At 46.3% G+C, this 22,917-nt stretch overlaps 1 protein-coding gene across 2 annotated transcripts; it reads left to right on the forward strand.

Annotated features, from left to right (window-relative positions):
* The first annotated feature begins 1,841 nt into the window (after positions 1 to 1,841).
* Positions 1,842 to 22,573, forward strand: notch1a (notch receptor 1a). Of its 2 annotated transcripts, XM_003965237.3 has the most exons (34): positions 1,842 to 2,114; positions 3,097 to 3,178; positions 8,525 to 8,787; positions 8,888 to 9,226; positions 10,085 to 10,207; positions 10,285 to 10,518; positions 10,606 to 10,761; positions 10,863 to 11,048; positions 11,173 to 11,286; positions 11,776 to 11,889; positions 11,974 to 12,207; positions 12,299 to 12,409; positions 13,600 to 13,792; positions 13,882 to 14,027; positions 14,148 to 14,261; positions 14,753 to 14,872; positions 14,958 to 15,110; positions 15,199 to 15,427; positions 15,513 to 15,714; positions 15,794 to 15,947; positions 16,023 to 16,207; positions 16,298 to 16,430; positions 16,522 to 16,779; positions 16,869 to 16,981; positions 17,074 to 17,645; positions 17,736 to 18,176; positions 18,262 to 18,407; positions 18,486 to 18,699; positions 18,825 to 18,909; positions 18,993 to 19,155; positions 19,247 to 19,545; positions 19,658 to 19,805; positions 19,904 to 20,001; positions 20,125 to 22,573. In XM_003965237.3, the coding sequence occupies exons 1-34, from the start codon at positions 2,057 to 2,059 to the stop codon at positions 21,382 to 21,384; spliced, it is 7,440 nt and encodes a 2,479-aa protein (XP_003965286.1). In that variant the 5' UTR covers positions 1,842 to 2,056; the 3' UTR covers positions 21,385 to 22,573. The 2 variants fall into 2 exon arrangements, with proteins under 2 accessions (XP_003965286.1, XP_011602931.1); XM_011604629.2 differs by lacking the exon at positions 14,148 to 14,261.
* The last annotated feature ends 344 nt before the right edge of the window (positions 22,574 to 22,917 follow it).

Below are 22,917 nucleotides of genomic sequence, written 5' to 3' on the forward strand. Positions count from 1 at the left end.
GTGAACCCAATAAAAAGCATTTTCTCATGGATTAAATTCCCACCAAAAAATAAATACACATCAGAGAGAGCCCCGCATGTCAAAACAAGAGATATCGCCAGGATAAAAAAAGAGCACACTCTGCCAAAACTTCAAATTACTCCATGATCTGAACATGGACCGCAGATTACTATGCGGTGTGAGGGTGTGAAGGAGTGTGGCAATGGCATGAGGGGGAAATTAACTCCTCGAAAATAGGTGAGATTGGAACACACAGTTTTCCTTTTCACCATGGGCAGATACAGTTTTGGAGGTTTTAAATTATAAAGTGCAACACCTGTATATGTGTGTACAGAGCCCAGTAATCGGGACATAAGAATTGTGCCAGCGCCAATACATCGACATGCGTGTTAGCATTGTTGCCCTGAAGATAGTGATCAGTCGAAGGACAAACTTTACACTGCTGGTCAGTTGGTGGGGGTGAGGAACCCACATGCACCAACACACTATTTCAGCACAGGCCTTGCGTGCAACATGCTGCGGGCGTAGGGTACTATGAGCTGCTGGAGACTGCTGAAAGGGGGTCTCCGGGCTCAAGATCCAAACCTGTTGCTAGTTGTTTGTATTGGCCTGCAAGGAGGCGGAAATGCAGGAAGAATCGGAATGGGTCGGTGCTGCTGCCGGACCATCCTCGCCATCAAAACCTCAAAACCTTCCTCACACTGATGTTCCCATGTAGTGTACATGGGTGGTCACTTGCAAGCCATGATGGAGCTGCTGGACTACAGCCATTGCTGCTACAGATTAACTGTGGTAATGCTGACTGGCCACTTAAGAGGAAGGGGAAGCGGGAAGCAGAATACAGCCATGTAATAGTGTAAGTGTGCGCTGCTTCACCCAGCTTCATCAGGGTGTAGCAGTCCTGGCAGAATGCCATACAGTGGTGGGGGGAGCAGGCCTGTCACATCTGCATATTTAAAAAAATGAATTGGGGTGTGCTATCAGCAGGCACGGCCTAATCTCAGCGTGTGCCTGACAGATTTCAATTTTCTCACGGAGGGTCAGGTGTTTTCCTGCTATCGCCCTACATGCCCGTGCACATCTCAGACACTTTCCATCCACACACCATATTTGATTTTCTCTTATGCAATACACTTGTAGCGGCGCGCGTCTTGGTTTCTTTCCCCCCGGCGTTTCCCACACTTCAGGCACCTCAAGAGACCTTGCCTCTTTTGGCCTGCGTCCATTTGGCAACCGCACCGGCAAAGGACCAGCATGTGTGTGGGTTCATAATAAAATAATCTTTGCCCTGGGGTGCAGAAACTCTGCAGATAGTGCCTGACAGTTTCACTCGCCCTGAGAAAAAAAGAAGAATGACACAAAGGAGGGAAAATCTGGCCCAGACATGCTCTTAGTATCACCCATTGTAAATTACGGTACTATAATTAGAGAGTAATATGGTGGCTTATAACTCCTGTAAACAATCACAAGATGTTACACATGTTGGACATGTTTTTAAAAAAATATTTTTTTTAAATAACTATTCTTCTATTTTTATTGGTATTGTAAAATAAAGGACCAAGTTGATGGATCCACATGGACCAAGTGAATCAGGTGCGTGGATCAATCACCTGATTTTAAACTACATTATAGTCAAGACGCGTTTTTTTCTTTAATTAAGATATTTCTACTTATATGTGTTTTTAAAACAAAACTAAAAAACTTAGGGGAACACACGTGTGTGATGTGAGCGGAGAGAGTGTGTTCCTGAGAGAAAGAGGCGGCTTTTATGTGACCCAGGAGGGGAGGCGTTGGTGGGGGACCCGGGGTGGGAGGAACTTTAAGAGTTGCCTGCAGATTTCATTGAGAGCGCGGAAGGCACCAGGTGAACATCTATGAGCTGAGTCCTCTCCGACACTGTTCCCTCTTCTTCCCCCTTTTTTCTCTCTGACGGTTGGACTTACCTGTTTCAACGCGAGGATATTTATTTCAGGACAACATCTGGAATAAACCAAAGCGCGGATCTATGCGAACCCTACGCGGGAGTCACCGACATTTGTGAAGTTGAAGAGGAGGAATGTATCGTTTCTTTGTGAAACTAACGTTTCTGATCCCAGCAATCGTCATCTCACAAGGTAAGCTGTTCCCAAAACAGATTTGTGAGCGTGAACTTTGGGCTTTGAAGGAGTTAGAAGACCCAATTTATGCGGCGCAAACTGTCTTTAATCTCGCACATACTATCACACTACAGCCGATCCATGCTACAAATGTTCGTTGTAAAATGATAAAGGCAGTTTTATATGATAAAGACATTTTAAAACATGCGTTCACTGACTGGCAGGAGCCGTGAGCTGCACGGTTGGTCCGCACGCGTGAGAAAGTTACTCTATATTGACTATTGCGTCTCCGAAGTCTTGCGTCCCACTTCCTTTTAAAATAGTTTGCACAAAACCTTTGGGACCAAATGTGATTCATACAAACGTTCATTAAAAAAAAGTTTTTGAAGGAACGATTTCGCGTACTTTGAATCTGCTCTCAGAAGCAGTTTTAAATGAGAGGTGGTGTTGGGGCGAGGGGGTAAATGGAAGTCGGTGCGTGTGTTGGGGCAGGGGACGCGGGGGGGAGGGAGGGCACCTTTTGTCTGGATGTGTGGGAGAGTGTTGTGAGTGCCGGGGGGGCTGTTATTCCCGTCTGCCGGTAAACAATGCCCGAGGAGAGTGTTTTATGGCTCGTGCTGGACTCTGATTTCTTTTGTTGCGCGTCTGAGCTCCGCAGCTGCTGCGCTTTCCCCGCAAAAGCGTGCGCGAACCCCCCCACCCCCTCTCCACCCCCCGGAAAGCCACGCACCACGCGTTACTTGAGGTCCACAACAGGCCTCAGAGTATCCCCTACGGGAAAGTGTGCAACAAATCAATTAATAATCGGAGTGCGCAAAAATGAAAAGAAAGCTATGAATTAGGGTGCATTAAGGATATCACTAATGAATAAATTCCCTGCACTGATTTCAGACCTTAATCCCTAATCCTAACGGTTTGATTACCAGTAGGGATTATTACATATGATGCACCGTTATGGCTGAATTATCTTATTTTTTAATGTGTTTAATTTGTTCAACAGGTCTAAAATGCTCCCTGCCCACTGAATCTTGCCTGAATGGAGGAAGATGTGAAGCCACCACGAATGGAAATGGAGAATGCAGGTTAGTAAGCAAGTGATGAGACGCAGCAACAAGTGATGTGCCCGAAGATCACCGCATTGTCTCACAATATAACTGTGTAATTTGTTCTAGAGGTTTGGAATTCGCTCAGCCTTACAAGTGCAGTGTAGTGTAATTTTGATACTTGAAAGCGTTTTTTTTGTCAGAAAGAAAAGGGGCCGCATATCCCCCTTTTCATTCCAGCCTTTTGAGCAGGCCCTGCACCCAGCAACCGGAGGCCCTCCAGTTTCTTCTGGGCCGGTGTGCTCCTGTAGCCCTCCAGGAGCTGCATTGCTCTCTGAAGCTGCACACATTCTCTGGAAATAAAAGAGTTTAAGAAGTGAAGAAATTCAGAAATGAGTGCGGTTTTGGAGAGGTGAGAGAGGGGTAGCTGGACAAAAGCCCCTGCCCGCCCCCCCTTTTTTCTTACTAGGCCTTTTAATGAATGCAAGACCCCTCCATCCAACAAAGTGCGAGGACGCGTCCAGCCCTAAATCTAGTTTTTTTGCCCTTTCATGGGCGACAGCTGGGGCTCGCCTGCCGCCCGTCACCCATTGTCCTGCAGTCAGAGCAATGCTGTGTGACTAATCTGAGTGGGGCTTCCCATCATGCCACAGCCACCCTAAACACCACAACATGCACAAAACCCCTGCCATAACCCCTTTCAAATCCTTCGCCCCTCCCTGAAGGTTTGTCTCCGGCTTTGTGAATGGAACCCCCCCCCTCCACACACACACACACACCTCACCCACCGATGATCTCCATTAGAAAGCCAGATGGCTGTGAAATATAATTGGATTTGATATTGGGAGACTTGCATTAATAGGAATAAAAACACAGCGTATAACAAAGAGAGTTGAAGTAGATGCAGGTTTAGGATTTCAGAACGGTAGAGGATGAGCAGCGTTGTCCTCAGTCTGAGGCTGTGGTGCTTCCTGCTGTTTCTGCGCAATAAGAGAAGAAAGTGGTGGGAAAAATTCAGAGGGGGGAGACCGCAAACTTTTTTCCTACTGCGATCCAGTGGCGGAATGGTTCTGATTCCTCTGAAGAGGCTCATGGGTGGCCTGGTTTACCCTGGAGGCATGCGGTCACGGCAGGCGCTTCTCTGGTCTGCAGAGAATAAAAGAGAGGAGGGGGGTTTGGAGGAGCCCGGGCCCACCAAATCACATCCTTTCATATCTAATCTGCGCACGCACACACTCACACACTGCTGCACGTGTGCGCAGGCTCGCACGCACCCCCCTCCATCCCCCAAACAAAGCTGGTATTGTGGTCTCTGTCTCAGCTCGGTCCAATTAAAGACAGCCAGGATGAGAGCATCACTTCATCCACCCGCGCCCGCGCTTCCTCTCTGCAATTAATCATTCTTTAGTGCCAAGTTAAGCAGCCATCAGCCGCGGCTCCAGTGGCAGAAGCAGCGTCACCAGTCCAGGATCAGAGTGTAGCGTCGGTACTGGGGAGGGGCCGTTGACCATAGAAATTGCGCTTTTGTCACATATATTTGACTCCAGTTCAGGTTGGAAATCTGTTAATAGATTTTTTTGGAGATGAGAGCGATGCCACATGTTTACATCACATTACTTTTGTGTGGTTAGGTTGTGCAGCTCAGATCACACAGCATTAATCATCTGATTGTAGCTGTATCGACTGATTGTTAGCGTATCCCTAAATCTGTGTTCGACCCTGTGCAGTGTGGTTTAAACAGTCCGTTGCAGGCAAATGGTGACACCAATTTCACTGGCACGCTAGATTTAATTCCTCTTTCAACAAGTTTCCCACGAGCGGGAGAACAGAGAGCGAAAATCACATGTCGGCATAGAGAATAAAGTTAGTCTCGCCGTAAACTGTGGTAATCAAATGTCTAATGGACGGATTTAGTGGGTTTAAGCCCGAGTTCAGACAAAAACTGGTACCTCTTTCTCCCCTTTGCTGCAGAAAGGATGTTTTTTGTTTTTGGTTCTAAATTTAGATAGGCTTAATTTAAACCTTTTCCATTATCCAGGAACTAGCTTGTGTCCTGTTTACTGGTAGTCAGCCCCCCACTTAAAGCTAGACAGTTTTATGTTTTTTTGTTTAAAGAAAATTAAGATTTAAATTGTCTGTCCTGCAAGGTTACTAATGACTGTTTAGACAATGTGAGATAAGTTACGGAGGAGAATTAAAGCCCTGAGTGTACATTTTGACAAAAGTCCCGCTGCATCTTGGTTAACACTGGCGATGCACGAATGACTCAGCCGTGGTGGCTCATTAAGAACACATTCAAAATCTCATTTAGATAAAATGTCAACTTAAGTATGTGGTGATAGTAGACACATGGAAACAAAAACAATCCTCCGTGACTGGGAAGTACTCGGCCACGGTTCTCTAAAGTAAGAGGTTATCTGAAGGTCTGGGGCTTCCTGTTTCCCTTAGAGTTGAAGGCGGCTGAAGAACGCGTAAGGGCACAGAGCCGTGTGAGTCAAATTTAGCTTCCACTCGTGAGAGCGCAACAAGGGCACCATCAGGTTGAAAGGTTGTTGCCCTGAACGCTGTGGTTGCATGGCTGACTGGCTGTTTATGTCTTTGTGCTGGAATAGACACTGTTTAGGTCTGAGGTGGCGGTTAATAATAAACTCGAAAAACATCTTGAATATCTTGCTACATGGCTGAAACGGTGCAAGATGAGCTAGATGTGGGTTTGAGACAGGAAATTGAAAGAAGTGGCTGGTGCAATCAGCACCCCCCAGTCGTGCAGAGAGCTGTCTGATATTATATGGGTGTTCCACTTTCTTTTTAGGAATGCTGCTCTTTAGATGTCCTCCTATAGGATTACTAAGCAGGTCTCTGTTAAGGCTCAACTCAGGAGTACATAAGTGCATGACTGGGTCAAGTATTCCTGTTGGTGTTTGGCTTTCATTGGGCTTTAAGCACTCAGGCTGCCACTCCCCTGGTTGGAACCATTCCCTAGATGCCACAGAGCCCTTCCACACAGTGGCAGTAGATTGGGTTGGTCAGGTTGCTTAACATAACACCCTAAATTAAAGATACTACAGAGAAGATAATGGTTTGATACATGGACTAATAGTGTTCTACATTTATTGGCCATATAAGGATTCTTTGAGTCTGGAGATCGACAGATGAAAGCCGTATTGTTCTGCTGCATCCACGCAGTGAAAGCCCGGATTTAGTAATTAATTCCATGTTACAGCAGATAAGTTGCAAAAAATAATGTCATAAAGGTCTAGTGACTAACAAGTGATATGGCACCATTGGAATAATGTCTGTCGCTCTTTTACACACTCGATGTTGAGGTTACTGCCCTTGTGAGGGTTAACTAGATGAGTGTCCTTAGTCTAATCGGACTCAGTCCAACCCCTCGTAAATCTTAGATTATAGACAGGAACTCACTAGCAAAACTCTTTATGCCTTCTTTGCTGTGCCATTACTGTTTTGCCGAAATTGTTTTATGTTGAAATTAGGTCCACCTTTTCAGCACCCATTTGAGAACTGTTCAACCTGAGTAAAGTTCTCATTTCCTCCAGCAGCTTTGCCTTTGGGCTTGACTAACAGACATGGGCCAAAAGGGCCACACTTTGGCTAATGATTAGACATGTTGGACAATCGGCTATTAAGGGAGAATGAATGAGGTGGAAACAAATAGTCTTTTAAAAGAGGTAAAAGTGGGTGTTGGAAAAGATTAGGAAGATAGATGATCATGTTTAAAAAGGGAGTAAAATAAAATCTGACGTTCGGGACTGTACTTTGTCCCTTTATGCCATATTTTGCACAGCAGTGGCATTTTCTGCGCACACTGGGGCTTTTCTTGTGTTGCACAATAAAGTCACCCCCAGAGTGGCAGATGGTAGATCTGTCCCCATGGGGGATGCGGACAGAGGGGAGAGAGGACAAAAAAAAATGCTGTCCCACAGTCACAAAAGTGTTTGGGGTCAGAGGTCAGGAAAGCATCTGCTCTGGCCTGAGGGGACATTGCTTCGCTGGGAGAGACCTGTTGCCGTAGTGGGTGCTGCTCTGTTGAGCATGTGGGTGGGTGGCTCTTTATGCCAGAATGAGTTGACTTTTGAACAAAGAAGATCTATTACAGTTGGCGTGGGATGACACACACACACACACACGCCACGACATAAGATCGGTTTCATAAGGGTGAATGGGAATTTTGTACTAGAATATTGTTCAGGGGGTTTATTCCATGTGCTCTTAAGGTAAAGTGAAACACAAATCAGAGAAACTTCAAAAGCGCCCTAAACGTTTTTACAATCGTCTGCCAATCGCAACTGTCTGGACTCCCTGTTGGGCACATGGGACTGTTAAAACTCTGTGATTGGCCTCCCCTATCTATGTAAACATGGGAGTTTTTCAGCAGCCCTGTGCGACATAAGGAGCACGCTGTATAAAGCAAACTGCTGGGAGCTGTAAAAAGTCCACACAGGAGAGAAAAGAGCAGAGTGAAATATTACAGCCTCTGCCTTCCCCCTTATTGCACAAAAACCCAAGCAATGCTTGGTTTCTAATCAGAAAAGATAGAGGAAGGTGTAGGAAAAAGAGGATTTAAGAATGAGAGTGGAAGTTGGGGGGGTAGAGACAGAAGTTGCAACAGCTGACTTCACATGGGTCCTCTATATCCCCAGAGGAGAGGTTGGCTTGTCAGCACCCCCATCTGACAAGGGGACAGAGGGGAGGGGGGCTTATGTGGGAGGAGGAGGAGTCCTGTCCAACAGCTGCCCTCATTAACATGCACACCTGCTCCCTGTGGAGATACCCAGACCAACAGATGCTGTCCCCTGCACAGAAACCCCCGCTGCTCATAGAGCAAATAGCCCAAATTTGAATGTAAACAACTTTTTTTTGGCAGGGTTTTAAATATGCACATCTGTCACAAAGACTGTTATGTAAGTTATGAAACTGGTCCTTTCCAGACTTTGGGAACCAGTTTTGACTGCTTTCAATCATTCAAGGGGAGGGGTTGGGGTTTAGGGCCTGAATGCAACACTTTAAACGCAACAACCAGAGCCGGCATAGTTGCCTTGATCTCAGTGGTCATTGAGAATGAGTGTAGACAGCGTGTCTGCAGTAAGGTAGATGGGAACGGTCAGATGTTGACAGGCGAATTTGGAGTGTCTGCTGTGTCGTAGCAGAATGTGTTTTCAAGGATCTATCTGAGTTAAATCCAGAGAGACACGCTGGAACAACATGCACCACTGCAGTGAGCGGGAAACTTTTACCCCTCCTCTGTTCTCTCCACCTCCCTCTCTTTACTCTCCCTTTTGTTTAGAATATTCTTCCCATGCCGTGGAAAAGAGGCCATTGTTTTCTAATTATCTGTTCTTTTTACCCTTCACTGTCTATTTACAGGTGTCCCAGTGACTTCGTAGGAAATCGTTGCCAGTATCCGAGCCCATGCAGCCCTTCACCCTGCCGTAATGGTGGCGAATGCCGAGCTGTTTCCCATGGCAACACGTTTGATTTCCGCTGCGTGTGCCGCCTGGGGTTCACTGACCGGCTGTGCCTGACTCCCACCAACCATGCCTGCATGAGCTCCCCATGTCGCAATGGAGGAACGTGTGACCTCACTACCCTCACTGTCTACCGCTGTCGCTGCCCACCTGGGTGGTCAGGTACGCAATTAGCCTGTCACCTGCGTAATCTGCACATATCATTTTCCCTCAAAACACATCATAAAATGCAAATAATCAATTGGATTGTTTTATTTTCAAGGTAAAACGTGCCAAATTGCCAACCCATGTGCTTCTAATCCATGCGCAAATGGTGGCCAGTGCTCTGCCTTTGATTCTACCTTCATCTGCACCTGCCCACCCACCTTCCATGGCCAGACCTGCAAGCAAGATGTCAACGAGTGCGCACAGACCCCCTCCCCTTGCCTCAATGGCGGCATTTGTGTCAACGAGGTGGGCTCGTACCATTGCAGATGCCCTGCGGAGTACACTGGCCGACACTGTGAGACACCATACATGCCATGCAGCCCCTCTCCATGCCAAAATGGAGGCACCTGTGTTCAGAAGGGAGACACCACCTACGACTGCACCTGTCTTCCAGGTAACATATGGATATCGCCATATGGCTGACTCAGCCACAGGAAACGCAGATTACTTAGTTCCACCGTTGGTTTAGCAAAAATGTAGTCTGTTTCAGCAAAAAATTTATTCTGACTGGAATGAGCAAACTCAAAAACCCACTCCCAGTGGCTGCACTGGCAGGATACACTCACACAGACATTTCCTTCTGATAATCACCAGTGTGCTTCAGCACTACAAGCGATAATGCACATTCACACAGACATATGGATACCCACCCTAGCCGTGAGGTCATACATAAACACCCTGCTGTCTGTTGAATCCCGTACTGCCATCTTTATTGGGCTGGAATCCAAAACCAGTCAACTGTTGTGTAAAATGTGGGTTAAGGTTGGGCAATTGTGGTGAAGATGTTGTAGACCAGCTGCCAGGGAACAGTTTCTCTCCAAACCACAAAGCATTAACCGCAATTTGGTTCCCCTCCAAGTTAAAATATTTGGATCTTTTTGACAGGATGTGACATGGTTTGAACGAATGCTTATGAATGAAAGACTTTGAGGGTTGTTAAAGTTTAACACACGCTGCTGGTCTCTGGCAGGGTGTTCGCGTTGGAATGCAAATAGACAGTGAAGCTGCACGAGCACCTGCAGCGTTATAAGTTGATGGTTAATCAGCCTGCTGTAAAACTTCGGTCCTGCCTTTTGATGTTCGAGGAGGAGACGTGTTGGAGTCGTTCGTGGGGTATTAAAACAATCTGCCACGAGAACAGAGAGCTTATCTTTTGCTAACCAAGTGCCTGGGGATAGCAAGGGCAAGAAGAGTCTTAATATTAACTAAAGCAAATACAGCTTCAGCCATTTCTGTTTCCTTTGTTTGCCAGGCTTCACAGGTGCGCACTGCGAGCACAATATCGATGACTGTCCAGGCCACGGCTGCCAGAATGGTGGAGTTTGTGTGGACGGAGTGAACACCTACAACTGCCAGTGCCCGCCTCATTATACAGGTGACAATTTGCAGCTTAAGTTAGAAACGTTGTAGAGATTTAGTTTAGGTTTGTATTCATGCTGACTTTACTCACAGGTCAATACTGCACTGAAAATGTGGACGAGTGTGAGCTGATGCCCAACGCGTGTCAAAACGGAGGAACGTGCCACGATACACACGGCAGCTATCACTGCGTCTGTGTCAATGGGTGGACCGGTGACGACTGCAGCGAGAACATCGACGACTGTGCCAGCGCAGCTTGCTACCATGGCGCCACCTGCCATGATCGCGTGGCCTCTTTCTTCTGCGAGTGTCCTCATGGGCGCACAGGTACATCCTACACGCGCCAGATACAGCATGAGTATCACAATGTACGGATGCAGTTTGGGTGACACTTTGTTACCGCGGTGCTCCCAGGATTGCTGTGCCACCTGGATGACGCGTGCATTAGTAATCCATGCCAAAAGGGCTCCAACTGTGACACCAACCCTGTCAATGGCAAAGCGATCTGCACCTGCCCCCCAGGCTACACCGGGTCAGCCTGTAATTTGGACATTGACGAGTGCTCCCTTGGTAGGTTATGGACCCAACATATATTGTCTGCTTAAAGAAATATCTTTTCCATTCATTTTGTATATCACTAAGTATCTTAACATCGATCTTGACTGTCGTAGGGGCCAATCCATGTGAGCACGGTGGTCGCTGTATCAACACAAAAGGCTCGTTCCAGTGCAAGTGTCTGCAAGGGTATGAAGGACCCCGATGTGAGATGGACGTCAATGAATGCATGTCTAACCCTTGCCACAACGATGCCACCTGCCTGGATCAGATCGGCGGCTTCCACTGCATCTGTATGCCAGGTATGTGCATGGACCTGAACTTTATTTACTGAGCAAAGGGAGTCTTTTTTGAGCGACCACACAAGATGATTAAAGTTTAAGAAATTTGACACGATTTGACTGTTTGTCCTGGTGTGTGTTTCAGGGTACGAGGGTGTGTTTTGCCACATCAACATAGATGAGTGTGCCAGTCAGCCTTGTCTAAACAATGGAAAGTGTGTCGACAAGATCAACTCCTTCCACTGCGAGTGCCAGAAAGGTGAGAAAATTGGAAGGAATGCAAAACATTGTGGATTAATGGGGTGAAAGAAAGAGATTATTGGACCCCACCTTTTGTGCCAATTTGCAGAGTTTCGGGTATAACAATAAGTTATTTTAGCTAACAAAGAACACAGTAAATCCCATGCTGTATGGATCAGTGGACAGCTGTTAATTATTTACTATTTAATACTGTCATTAAAGGGTACATAGGTGAACAGACTGGATCTTGTTGCTTGGACATTAGCATATTTGGCGGGCACAAGAGTTTCTATAATAGCTTGGCGCCAAAATTTGGGGGCAGGGACTGACTTATAGCCACCAAGCAGGAGGCCATTGTGTTGTGGTTTGAAAGAAAGATCTTACTGAGCAGTAAGATTTAAAAGGGGGGGGGTCCCTACTTGAAACCCAGGCAATTTTTTTCTTTCTGCCATGTTAATACAATCATTTAATGAAAGTTAATTTCTTCTCTTTTTGATTGCACACCCAGGCTTTTCAGGGAATCTTTGTCAGGTGGACATTGATGAGTGTGCCAGCACCCCCTGCAAAAACGGAGCTAAGTGTACCGACGGTCCGAACAAGTACACTTGTGAATGTGCTGAAGGTAACGGGCTTCCCTCTCCCAGCCTTACCTATTTTTACTGCATTGATCACTGGATTTAAATAATGTCCCTTCTTTCCCGAACAGGTTACACAGGACAACACTGTGAAATTGACATCAATGAGTGCTATTCTGACCCTTGTCACTATGGTACCTGTAAGGATGGCCTGGCCTCTTTCACCTGCTACTGCCGTCCTGGCTACACGGGCCGTCTCTGTGAAACTAACATCAATGAGTGTCTCAGTCAGCCCTGCAAGAACGGCGGCACTTGTCAAGACAGGGAAAACACTTATATTTGCGTCTGCCCTAAAGGGACTGCAGGTGAGGCCATTTACCAGCAGCAAACGGCTGATTCTTTCAGCTCTTTCAGAGTTTTATGATTTAATTTGCTTACATGTGTGTCGATCTACAGGATTCAACTGTGAGGTGAACCTGGATGACTGTAAGAGCAAACCCTGTGACTACGGGAGGTGCATCGACAAGATCAATGGCTATGAATGTGCATGCGAACCTGGTTATACAGGTGAGTGGTGGGCGGGGTTTAGTTTGAAGGGGCTGGTCCCCTGGGTTTTGGGAGGGGCAGGTAGGACAGGTGGCTGCCGGGTCCACTCCAGAGGAACAATGGTTTCAGGTTGCATATGCGGAATAGTTGGTATAAAGAGAAAAGAAGAGAGTCTAACCTGATACACACACAATGTACTAACTTTGCTGAAAAGAGTGTGACGCCGAGCCTGGACTGTAACATGATTCTTTCAATGAGGAAAAAAGATCAGGCTCTTTGGTAAATGTACAAAAATGATAAAACCCATAATATTCAAGGAGAAGGATTTTTTTTAGAACTTCTACTTGCTTCTACTTTTTTTACTAATTTTTGGACAAATCCAGCGTGTGGAACACTTGTTTTCTCTTTTGTGGCCCAGCAGAGCCGGTTCTGACTGGTAGAGGCAATGTGATTAGGTTGGAACGAGCTTGTATGTGTGTGTGTGTGTGTGTGTGTGTGTTTGGGGGGGGGGGTTAGCATCACAGATAGAGGACTATTGTAACTGAAGATCAGGCGGTTGGGCCCTCCCATTCCTGATTGATGAGTAGAGGGGGGAGGGATCTGCATAGTGGATCGGGGGGGGGGTTTAATTGTTACTCGGCTGTGTGTGAAAAGGGTCTGTCCTTCTGCCCCTGTAAACAGCTTTGGGTAAGGTTAGATCTCCCCTGATGGGGGTGAGGAGTGTTGTTTGTACGTCTCTGAATAGCAGAGTAGCCTGCCCCCCCCATTCCCCTGGCAGCACTTCCCCCTCTCAGATTCAGCCCAAACCCCCCTCTGCCTATTGAACAGGAACCCATTCAATCAAAGGAGGAGAGGCAAAGGGGCCTCCAGGGGCTGCCAGGCTAGGCATACACTGGGGCTTCTGCAGCCTCTGCCTGTTGAATGTCTTTAGTATTGGCTCTTGCTATTGTCCAAAAGCCACACGGTACACCTCAGTAAGCGGCTTATAAAGGCTCAAAGAATTTTACTCCAGGGTGTTTCCAGCTGTGGGACATTCATAATGTCCTGTGAAGTTATTTTTGTCATACATTTTGAAATATTTCTAAAGAACAAAGTAGTTGGTCTTCTGGAAAATACTGAATAAATTCAAATTCTGTGCTTGCAATTATTTTTTTTATCATTATTTTAGAATTGGTGATAGAGTGCAAAAGACTGTTTCTTTTGTCTCTCAGGTGCAATGTGTAACGTCAACATCGATGACTGTGCCATCAACCCTTGTCACAACGGAGGTACTTGCGTCGATGGAATCAACAGCTTCACCTGCTTGTGTCCAGAGGGCTACAATGACGCCACCTGTTTGTCTCAGGTGGATGAGTGTAGGAGCAACCCATGCATCCACGGCCGATGCCACGATCTCATCAACGGGTGAGCACTCTCGACATTTATGATGTAGGAACTACGTAAAGTTTCCCCAAATGAAAACCTCTAAAAAATAACATTTTCCTTTGCGTTAGCTATAAATGTACCTGCGACTCTGGCTGGAGTGGCCCGAACTGTGACATCAATAACAACGAATGTGAGTCCAACCCTTGCATGAATGGTGGGACCTGCAAGGACATGACCAGTGGGTACCACTGCACGTGCAGAGTCGGCTTCACCGGTCAGTTACAGCCATTATGACATTTCATAACCTGCTGCTTTCGATGGTTCATTGAGAGTGAGTGTGTTCCCCGTGAGCTGATATCTAACCTCTTCATCTTCTCTAATCCAACCACTGCAGGGCCTAACTGCCAAACTAACATCAATGAATGTGCTTCCAACCCCTGCCTCAACCAGGGCACCTGCATCGATGATGTGGCTGGATATAAGTGCAACTGCTTGCTGCCCTATACTGGTATGTCATGTAGCTGCTTGCTCATCCTCAATGCTCCACCCTGGGTTGCTTATATTCATTTATTGCTGACTCGGCTGTGTGCGCAAACCTGAATATATAAAGATAACCCTCCCACTGGCACATAAAGGGTTTATCTAGTTCAGCCACATGTTGTTTTAGAAACCATCACCCAGTACCTAACAGGGATTCCTGTTTTTGTGTGGAAAAAAGTCTGGCTTGCAAGGATAACACGATATGGAAAAACATGCCACAGTGGCTAATATAAGGGGAGGACTAGTGCCTGTTCCAAGCCCTGGTCCCAATTCCTGTTTCCTGTCTGTGATCACACAATAGCAGGAAACAGGAAGAGGCTTTCTGTTTGCCTGTGTTGATGTGGAAATGGATAAGGAAGTGGGATATAAACTGGGATTTATTCACTCTTGGAAATAAAACCTGTTTCAGGAGTTTGGAAACACTGGAAATCTAAATGTGGGTGTCTTCTCTGTCACTAGGTGAAAACTGTGAGACCTTACTTGCACCCTGCAGCCCCAGACCCTGTAAGAATGGAGGAGTGTGTAAAGAGGCTGAAGACTACCAGAGCTTTTCCTGTATCTGCCCCGAAGGATGGCAAGGTACCTGTCCTGTTTAGTAAAGCCTTGTCTATATCTATTTTTGAATCGGCATGTAATATTCACTTTGTCCCTTTTTTCCTTTAAGGTCAAACATGTGAGATTGACATCAATGAGTGTGTGAAAAGCCCATGTCGTAATGGTGCCATTTGTCATAACACCATGGGTGGTTACCAGTGCCTGTGCCAGCCAGGTTACTCTGGCCTCAAGTGTGAGATTGACACTGATGACTGCAAACCCAGTAAGGATGTGATTTTTTGAATGTTTAATGCAAATTCAGTCTGAATTTAATGTATGAAGGTGACTTATTACATTCCTTCCTTTTTCAGATCCATGTAGTAATGGTGGTCTGTGCCATGATGGCGTCAACACGTATACCTGCACCTGTCCGCCCGGGTTTCGTGGCGGCAGATGCGAACAGGACATAAATGAGTGTGAGAGTAATCCCTGCAAGAACGGGGCCAACTGCACCGACTGTGTCAACAGCTACACCTGCACATGTCCGCTGGGCTTCAGTGGCATAAACTGCGAGATCAACACCAACGACTGCACCGACAGGTAGCCGACGGCAACAAAACTAGATCTGCTTGCCTCTCAACCTTTTCGAAAGATTTGTAACAATTGATATCTTGTGATGCCTCAGCTCTTGCTTCAACGGTGGCACCTGTGTGGACGGCATCAACGCCTTCACCTGCCTCTGTCTGCCTGGATTCACTGGCAGCTACTGCCAGTATGACATCAACGAGTGTGACTCCAAGCCCTGCCTCAATGGCGGCACATGTCTTGACAGTTACGGAACATATAAGTGCACGTGTCCTCTCGGCTACACTGGAGTTAACTGTCAGGTATGACGAAATTATCTGGTTGTGCATCCCTCCATGTCAGCTAATTGCAATGCTTAATTACTGTGTCTCACCTTTTTAGAATCTCGTACGCTGGTGTGATTCTTCCCCATGCAAGAATGGAGGCTCGTGCTGGCAGCAGGGAGCATCATACACCTGCCAGTGCCAGACTGGCTGGACAGGTCTCTATTGTGACATCCCCAGTGTCTCCTGTGAAGTTGCAGCCAAACGGCAAGGTAAACCCATCTCCATTACACAGCCTGTTTTTAGTATTTGGGGCCTCCCTTACCTGTTTTTCTGTATGATTTCAGGTGTTGACGTGGCTCACCTGTGCAGAAACTCTGGCCAGTGTCTGGATGCAGGAAACACACACTATTGTCGATGCCAGGCTGGATACACTGGCAGCTACTGCCAGGAACAAGTGGATGAGTGTTCACCTAATCCGTGCCAAAATGGAGCCACATGTACCGATTATCTAGGAGGCTACAGTTGTGAGGTAGGTGTTTTGTTTTAAAGGAAATAGATGTTAAATTACAAATCACATTTATGAGGTGATTCATGATATGTGATTCTTTTTGCCTTTTAGTGTGTCCCTGGGTACCATGGAATAAACTGCTCTAAAGAGATCAATGAGTGTCAGTCCCAACCCTGTCAGAACGGAGGCACCTGCATCGATCTGATCAACACCTACAAGTGCTCCTGTCCAAGAGGAACGCAAGGTACATCCCTGCCCAGCTCCCAGAAAAATGACTGGCAAACATTTATGGCGTTAAAGATTACAATGTTGCCTCTATTCATGTCCTTTTGAAGGTGTCCACTGTGAGATTAATTTGGATGATTGCACCCCCTTCACTGACCCACTGACCAATGAGCCCAAGTGCTTCAACAATGGCAAATGTGTGGACCGCATCGGAGGTTACCAATGTGTGTGTCTGCCCGGCTACGTGGGTGAACGCTGTGAGGGAGACGTCAACGAGTGCCTGTCAGACCCCTGTGACCCCAGAGGGTCCTACAACTGCATTCAGCTCACCAACAGCTACAGATGTGAATGCCGCACTGGTTACACAGGTACCGATGAGCACGTGACAGCACCCAACCGGTTACAGTGTTAAATTAAAGATGTATATTGAGAAATACGTTATGGTTCTGTTCTCCAGGTCAACGTTGCGATAAGGTGTTTGACGGCTGTAAAGGGCGTCCCTGCAGGAATGGTGGAACATGTGCCGTCGCTAGCAACACACCACATGGTTTCATCTGCAAATGTCCACCTGTGAGTAAAGCTGTGCCACTGATTCCCTCTTAAGATAATCATAGTAATTACTGCACATTGGTCTCAACTTCCGTCCATCTTTGGTCTTGCAGGGCTTCACTGGCTCTTCGTGTGAATATAATTCACGCTCTTGTGGAAGCCTGAACTGCAGAAATGGTGGCACCTGTGTGTCAGGCCACCTTGGTCCACGCTGTCTATGTCCAGCAACCTTCACTGGACCTGAATGCCAGACCCCTACCGACAGCCTCTGCATATCTAACCCCTGTTACAATGGCGGCACGTGCCAGATCACCCCAGACGTGCCATTTTTCCGCTGCAGCTGCCCCAGTAATTTCAATGGCCTCCTGTGCCACATCCTCGATTACTCCTTCGTGGGAGGATTTGGACGGGACATCACCCCACCTCCAGAAGTGGAGGTGAGCTGTGAGATTCCTCAGTGTGACGAGTGGGCGGGGAACCATATCTGTGACTCGCTGTGCAACAACCACGCCTGTGGCTGGGATGGAGGAGACTGCTCACTCAACTTTGATGATCCTTGGCAAAACTGCTCGGCGGCCCTGCAGTGCTGGCGCTACTTCAACGATGGCAAGTGTGATGGCCAGTGTAACAGCCCTGGGTGTCTCTATGATGGCTTTGATTGTCAGGGACAGGAAGGACAATGCAAGTAAGTCTAAACTTAAAGCAAACATCCTTTTATTTTATTTTTTTTAGATGAAAACCAAAGCATTGAGCTAATGTAATTTCTCTCTTTTAGCCCACTTTATGACCAGTACTGTAAGGACCACTACGCTGATGGTCACTGTGACCAGGGCTGCAATAACGCAGAATGTGAATGGGATGGCCTGGACTGTGCAAACAACATGCCAGAGAAGCTTGCAGATGGGCACTTAGTCCTAGTGGTCCATATTCCCCCTGAACAGCTCAAAAACCGCTCTTCAGCTTTCCTCAGAGAGCTCAGCAGTGTTCTCCACACTAATGTGGTGTTTCGCCGTGATGCCAAAGGAGAGCCGATGGTTTTTCCCTATTATGGAAATGAGCAGGACCTCGTCAAACATAACGTGCTGAAGCGCTCCGCAGACGGCTGGCCTGACTGGGCTTCAATGCCAGCGGATGTTTTGGGCCAAGTGAAGGAAAGCATGTCTGCCATAGTTAACCCCCGGAAACGCAGAGAGCTGGATCCTGTGCAGGTCAAAGGGTAGGCAGACAGACATTTAACAATCATCTCTTTTGGTAATAAACGTGCTAAGCTTACAGGCTAAAGGTACCATTTCTTCTTGTAGGTCAGTGGTGTATCTGGAGATTGATAACCGTCAGTGTTACCAGCAGTCTACAGAGTGCTTCCAAAGTGCCACAGATGTCGCTGCTTTCCTTGGTGCTCTGGCCTCCAGTGGAAATCTGAATGTTCCCTACATTGAAGCTGTCACTAGTATGTAACTTGTCACAAGCAATTTTGTGTTGACAGAAATATTATTCAAGTAATAACAAAATTGCTCGGTCTCTTCAGGTGTAAGACCTACTAGCCCGGGTTCGGAGCTCTATCCCATGTACGTTGTTTTTCTGGGCTTGGCTGCTTTGGGATTTATCTGCCTCGGCGTTCTGGTGTCCCGCAAGAGAAAGCGAGAGCACGGGCAGCTCTGGTTTCCCGAAGGATTCAAGGTTTCAGAGCCCAGCAAAAAGAAGCGCAGAGAGCCACTTGGAGAAGATTCTGTTGGACTGAGGTAGGAAAGCATTGAAAGTGGAAGATGGAGGCAGCCATCCTGAATCGACTTGCAGCAAAATATGATGTGCATATTACATGTCTTAAACTTTTCTATGTTATTACAACTGTAATTGATCTCTGCAGGCCCATGAAAAACTCAGACATAAATCTCATGGATGACAATCAGAATGAATGGGATGATGAAGATCCAGACTGCAGGCGCTTAAGGGTGAGAAACACAGAGCCTGATTTATTTCGTCAAATCAGTTGAATTTTTAATACTAATATTGGATTTACTCCTGTGTACTGCAGCTTGAAGAGCAGGCCATGTTGGATTTGTGTGACCACGGCGACCCAAGGAAATGGACCCAGCAGCATCTGGATGCAGCTGATCTACGCATCGCCTGTATCGCTCCTACTCCTCCTCAGGGAGAGATAGAGAATGACTGCATGGACGTCAATGTCAGAGGTCCAGGTATGTACATGTTGGGTGATTTAAGTGGTTTTTTTTTCTTCTCAAACTCAAGTTGGAACTCTCTTTAATCATCCCTCTCTTTCACTCTCAGATGGTTTCACTCCACTGATGATTGCCTCCTGCAGCGGTGGAGGCCTGGAGACTGGAAACAGTGAAGAAGAAGAAGATCCCTCAGCAGAAATTATCACCGACTTCATTTATCAGGGAGCCAACCTCCATAACCAAACTGACCGCACCGGTGAGACCGCCCTCCACCTGGCCGCTCGGTACGCGCGCTCTGATGCTGCCAAACGCCTCCTGGAGTCCAGCGCTGATGCTAACGTTCAGGACAACATGGGCCGCACTCCTCTTCATTCTGCGGTGGCTGCAGATGCTCAGGGAGTGTTCCAGGTAACCCCCTTCCTCCATCGAATTCTCTCAGTTTCAGTTAGCTTGGAAGAGGAATCTGAGCTTCCATTCCATTCCAGTTGGAAGACACTAACTAAGGCCTACATCTTTGCAGATTTTGATCCGAAATCGTGCCACCGATCTCGATGCCCGCATGCATGATGGAACGACGCCGTTGATTTTGGCAGCTCGTTTGGCTGTCGACGGCATGGTTGAAGAGCTTATCAACTGCCATGCTGACGTTAATGCCACTGATGACTCTGGTGGGCTCAGTTTATATCCCCCCATCATCGCCTCAGTCCATAGAGCTGCTTGTGCTCTGGGCTGTTAAAATCACTAACTCTCCTCCTGCTCTCTACAGGAAAATCTGCTCTTCACTGGGCCTCAGCAGTAAACAATGTGGACGCAGCTGTTGTGTTGCTTAAAAATGGTGCAAACAAAGACATGCAAGACAACAAGGTACACGAGAGAAAGGCTATGATACATAGACACGTTTCTAGCTGCTTTTCATGCTTTTTGTGCAGCAGGCCCTGTTTTGCACACTTAAGTTCAAACTAATATGTTTGTACTAACTTTTTTCAGGAGGAAACACCACTCTTCCTTGCTGCCCGTGAAGGCAGCTTTCAGACAGCCAAGGTCCTTCTGGAGCATTTTGCCAATCGTGAGATCACAGACCATCTTGACCAGCTACCCAGAGATATTGCCCAGGAACGCATGCACCATGACATTGTCCGCCTCCTGGATGAGTACAATGTGGTTCGGAGTCCTGGACTTCACAACACTCCCTTAAGTACCTCCAGTCTTTCCCCACCTCTTGCCTCCCCCAATGACTACCTTTGCAATCTGAAGCCTTCCATGTCGGTCAAGAAGGTTCGTAAACTGACTTCTGTTGGTAAAGGTGGGAAGGACGGTGGCAAAGATGGCAGAAACAAAAAGAAAAAGTCACTGGATGGGAAGGGAAACTTGCTGGACACGTCAGCCGTCCTCTCCCCAGTAGAGTCCCTTGAGTCACCGCATGGGTACCTGTCTGATGTGGCCTCTCCTCCCATGACATCACCCTTCCAGCAGTCCCCACCCATCTCCCTCAATCACCTACAAGGCACTGGGGACCTTCTGGGGATGAACACCGGAAAGGATGTAGGCTGTATGTCTTTTGACCATAACCTGCCCCGCCTCTCCCACCTGCCTGTATCCAGCCCACACAGTCAGGGTGCAGCATCTATAGGTGGCAGCAGAGGGGGCCAGTGTGACTGGGTCTCCAGGTTGCACCCAGGTGTGGGCCAGCAGGGCAACTTCGGCCAGGCTCCGACCATGTCCCATAACATTATGAGTGCACTGCACGGTGTCAGCACTGCCACCCTCTCTCAGATCATGGGCTACCAGAATTTGCAGACCAGCCACCTCGGCTCACCTGCGCACATGATCCAGCAGGCACACTCACAGCAGCTCCAGCATCAAAACACCAGCTCCAACCCCACAGCTGGGCCACCTCTCAATCAGAGCTGTCCTAATATTGAGCTCAATGGCTCCGAAATGCAGCAAAACAACAGCTCGGGCCATGTGATGTCTATCCACACTGTGATGCCACAGGAAACGCAAATACTCGGCACCCAGTTCCTCACACCTCCCTCCCAGCACAGCTATTCTGGACCCATGGACAACACACCAAATCACCAGCTCCAGGTGCCGGACCATCCTTTTTTAACGCCCTCTCCTGGGTCCCCTGACCAGTGGTCCAGCTCATCCCCACATTCCAACATGTCAGATTGGTCAGAAGGCATTTCCAGCCCACCTACGAGTATCCACTCACAGATTAATTTGATCCCAGACCAGTTTAAATAGAGACTTGTACAGGATGAAACAGAACTCTAAAATGGGGTAACCTAGAAATTAAATTATCACTGAAAGAGAATGATGTCTGCCTGAAGACGGAACAAGCTACTCCTACTTTATTATGTTGTTTTTTTACTAACGATCGGAAAGGTTGTAGTTATTTTGTATTTATTTAAGTGCTTTTTACACCTGAAATTTAAGGAAGATGCTTTTATATTTATGGTTTCTTGAATTTGTTTTTGTTCTGGTATGTATGGGGGAAGTCAGAAGCTGTTTAAAAGGGGTAAATGTCAGAAAAAACTCCTAAATTTATACACTGGCTATTTATTTTGTTTCATGTGTTGCTATATTCACTGGATTCTATTAAAATCATGTGATGCCTTGGCCTTTGTAATATTGGGGGGGGGTGGGGGGGGGGATTACTTAATGTCTGTACATATTGTTTTCAACATTTATGGGTTATTTTTTAAATTTTCAGTATTAATTATATTTCAACGTGTCTTGATGTGACAGAAATTTTGTTGCTGAACTACATTTCACTGAGTCTTATCACTGAGTCGGTTTTGATCAAATGTGTCACCATTCATAATGTTACTAGCTGCATTATCCTTTCTGCAAACTGGTAAAGAGTTTGTCTGAAGTAAGCAAAAATAGATATTTCCTTTATTTATTCTGGACACTTGGGACCTTAAAGCACAGAACAATAACAAGTTAATTTCAGAATTGATTTTCTAAATGAACATATTTTTAATGAACAGTGGTGTGGACTGGTGCTGTAATTGTGGTTGACATTTGTATCCTGTTTGGTGTTAAACTGCAAACCTATCACGGAACATTTAAATGTTACATTTGCCACGCTGTAAAATATTGCCACTGTGACTTTTGTTTTACCTAAGAAAAGCATCATGTTTGTGATATTTCTTGTAAAACAAATATAACTTCATTGTGAAGATCATTACTTGTGAAAGTAATAGGGACCTCTGTGTGTTTAATGACACCTGCACTTTGTAAAGAAGTGTGGTTTAAGGTGTTGAAATGTCATGTTTTATAAACTAATTCAAAGATAAAGACGTTTTTAAGAAAAAAAAGTAATTCAAAATTCATTGTCATGCAAAGTTGTAGTTTGCAAACAAGTATTTCCTGGTTAAAATGTCCTGTAAAATTGTTGATTCAATAAAAGCTGCTGTTAAAGCACCAACTTCTTGTTCCTGCTGTTGATATAAAATTGTACTGAGAACAGAGATGAGACTCTACTGCCACCTACTGGCGATAAAAAGTATAGTAGCCGTAAAACCTGCCTGTTGATAAGTTTTATTTATACGTGCTTTTTATGTACTTATTTATCGATTTATCATGGGTTTTATTAGAAGCATTTAACATTTAATTCAAACAACTTCATCATAGCATAACAAATCGAAGACTAACCTAATGATTTAAAGATGCATGCAAAATAAGCGTTATCTTCGTCTCCGATACTGGCATCTTTATCTTTTCCTTTTTACCCAGGATTAATTATTTAAAAATTTAAACATTTTAACTATC

Source organism: Takifugu rubripes, chromosome 6 (genome assembly GCF_901000725.2).
Source record: "Takifugu rubripes chromosome 6, fTakRub1.2, whole genome shotgun sequence".
Taxonomy (NCBI): Eukaryota; Metazoa; Chordata; class Actinopteri; order Tetraodontiformes; family Tetraodontidae; genus Takifugu; species Takifugu rubripes.

What these genes read in the sequence shown, in the direction of transcription:
- notch1a (XM_003965237.3), top strand. Translation starts at nt 2,057, where the DNA reads ATGTATCGTTTCTTTGTGAAACTAACGTTTCTGATCCCAGCAATCGTC. An exon ending in GTGTCCTCATGGGCGCACAG is followed by an intron (nt 10,519 to 10,605) that starts GTACATCCTACA and finishes CGGTGCTCCCAG; the next exon opens with GATTGCTGTGCCACCTGGAT. An exon ending in TAATGCCACTGATGACTCTG is followed by an intron (nt 19,806 to 19,903) that starts GTGGGCTCAGTT and finishes TGCTCTCTACAG; the next exon opens with GAAAATCTGCTCTTCACTGG.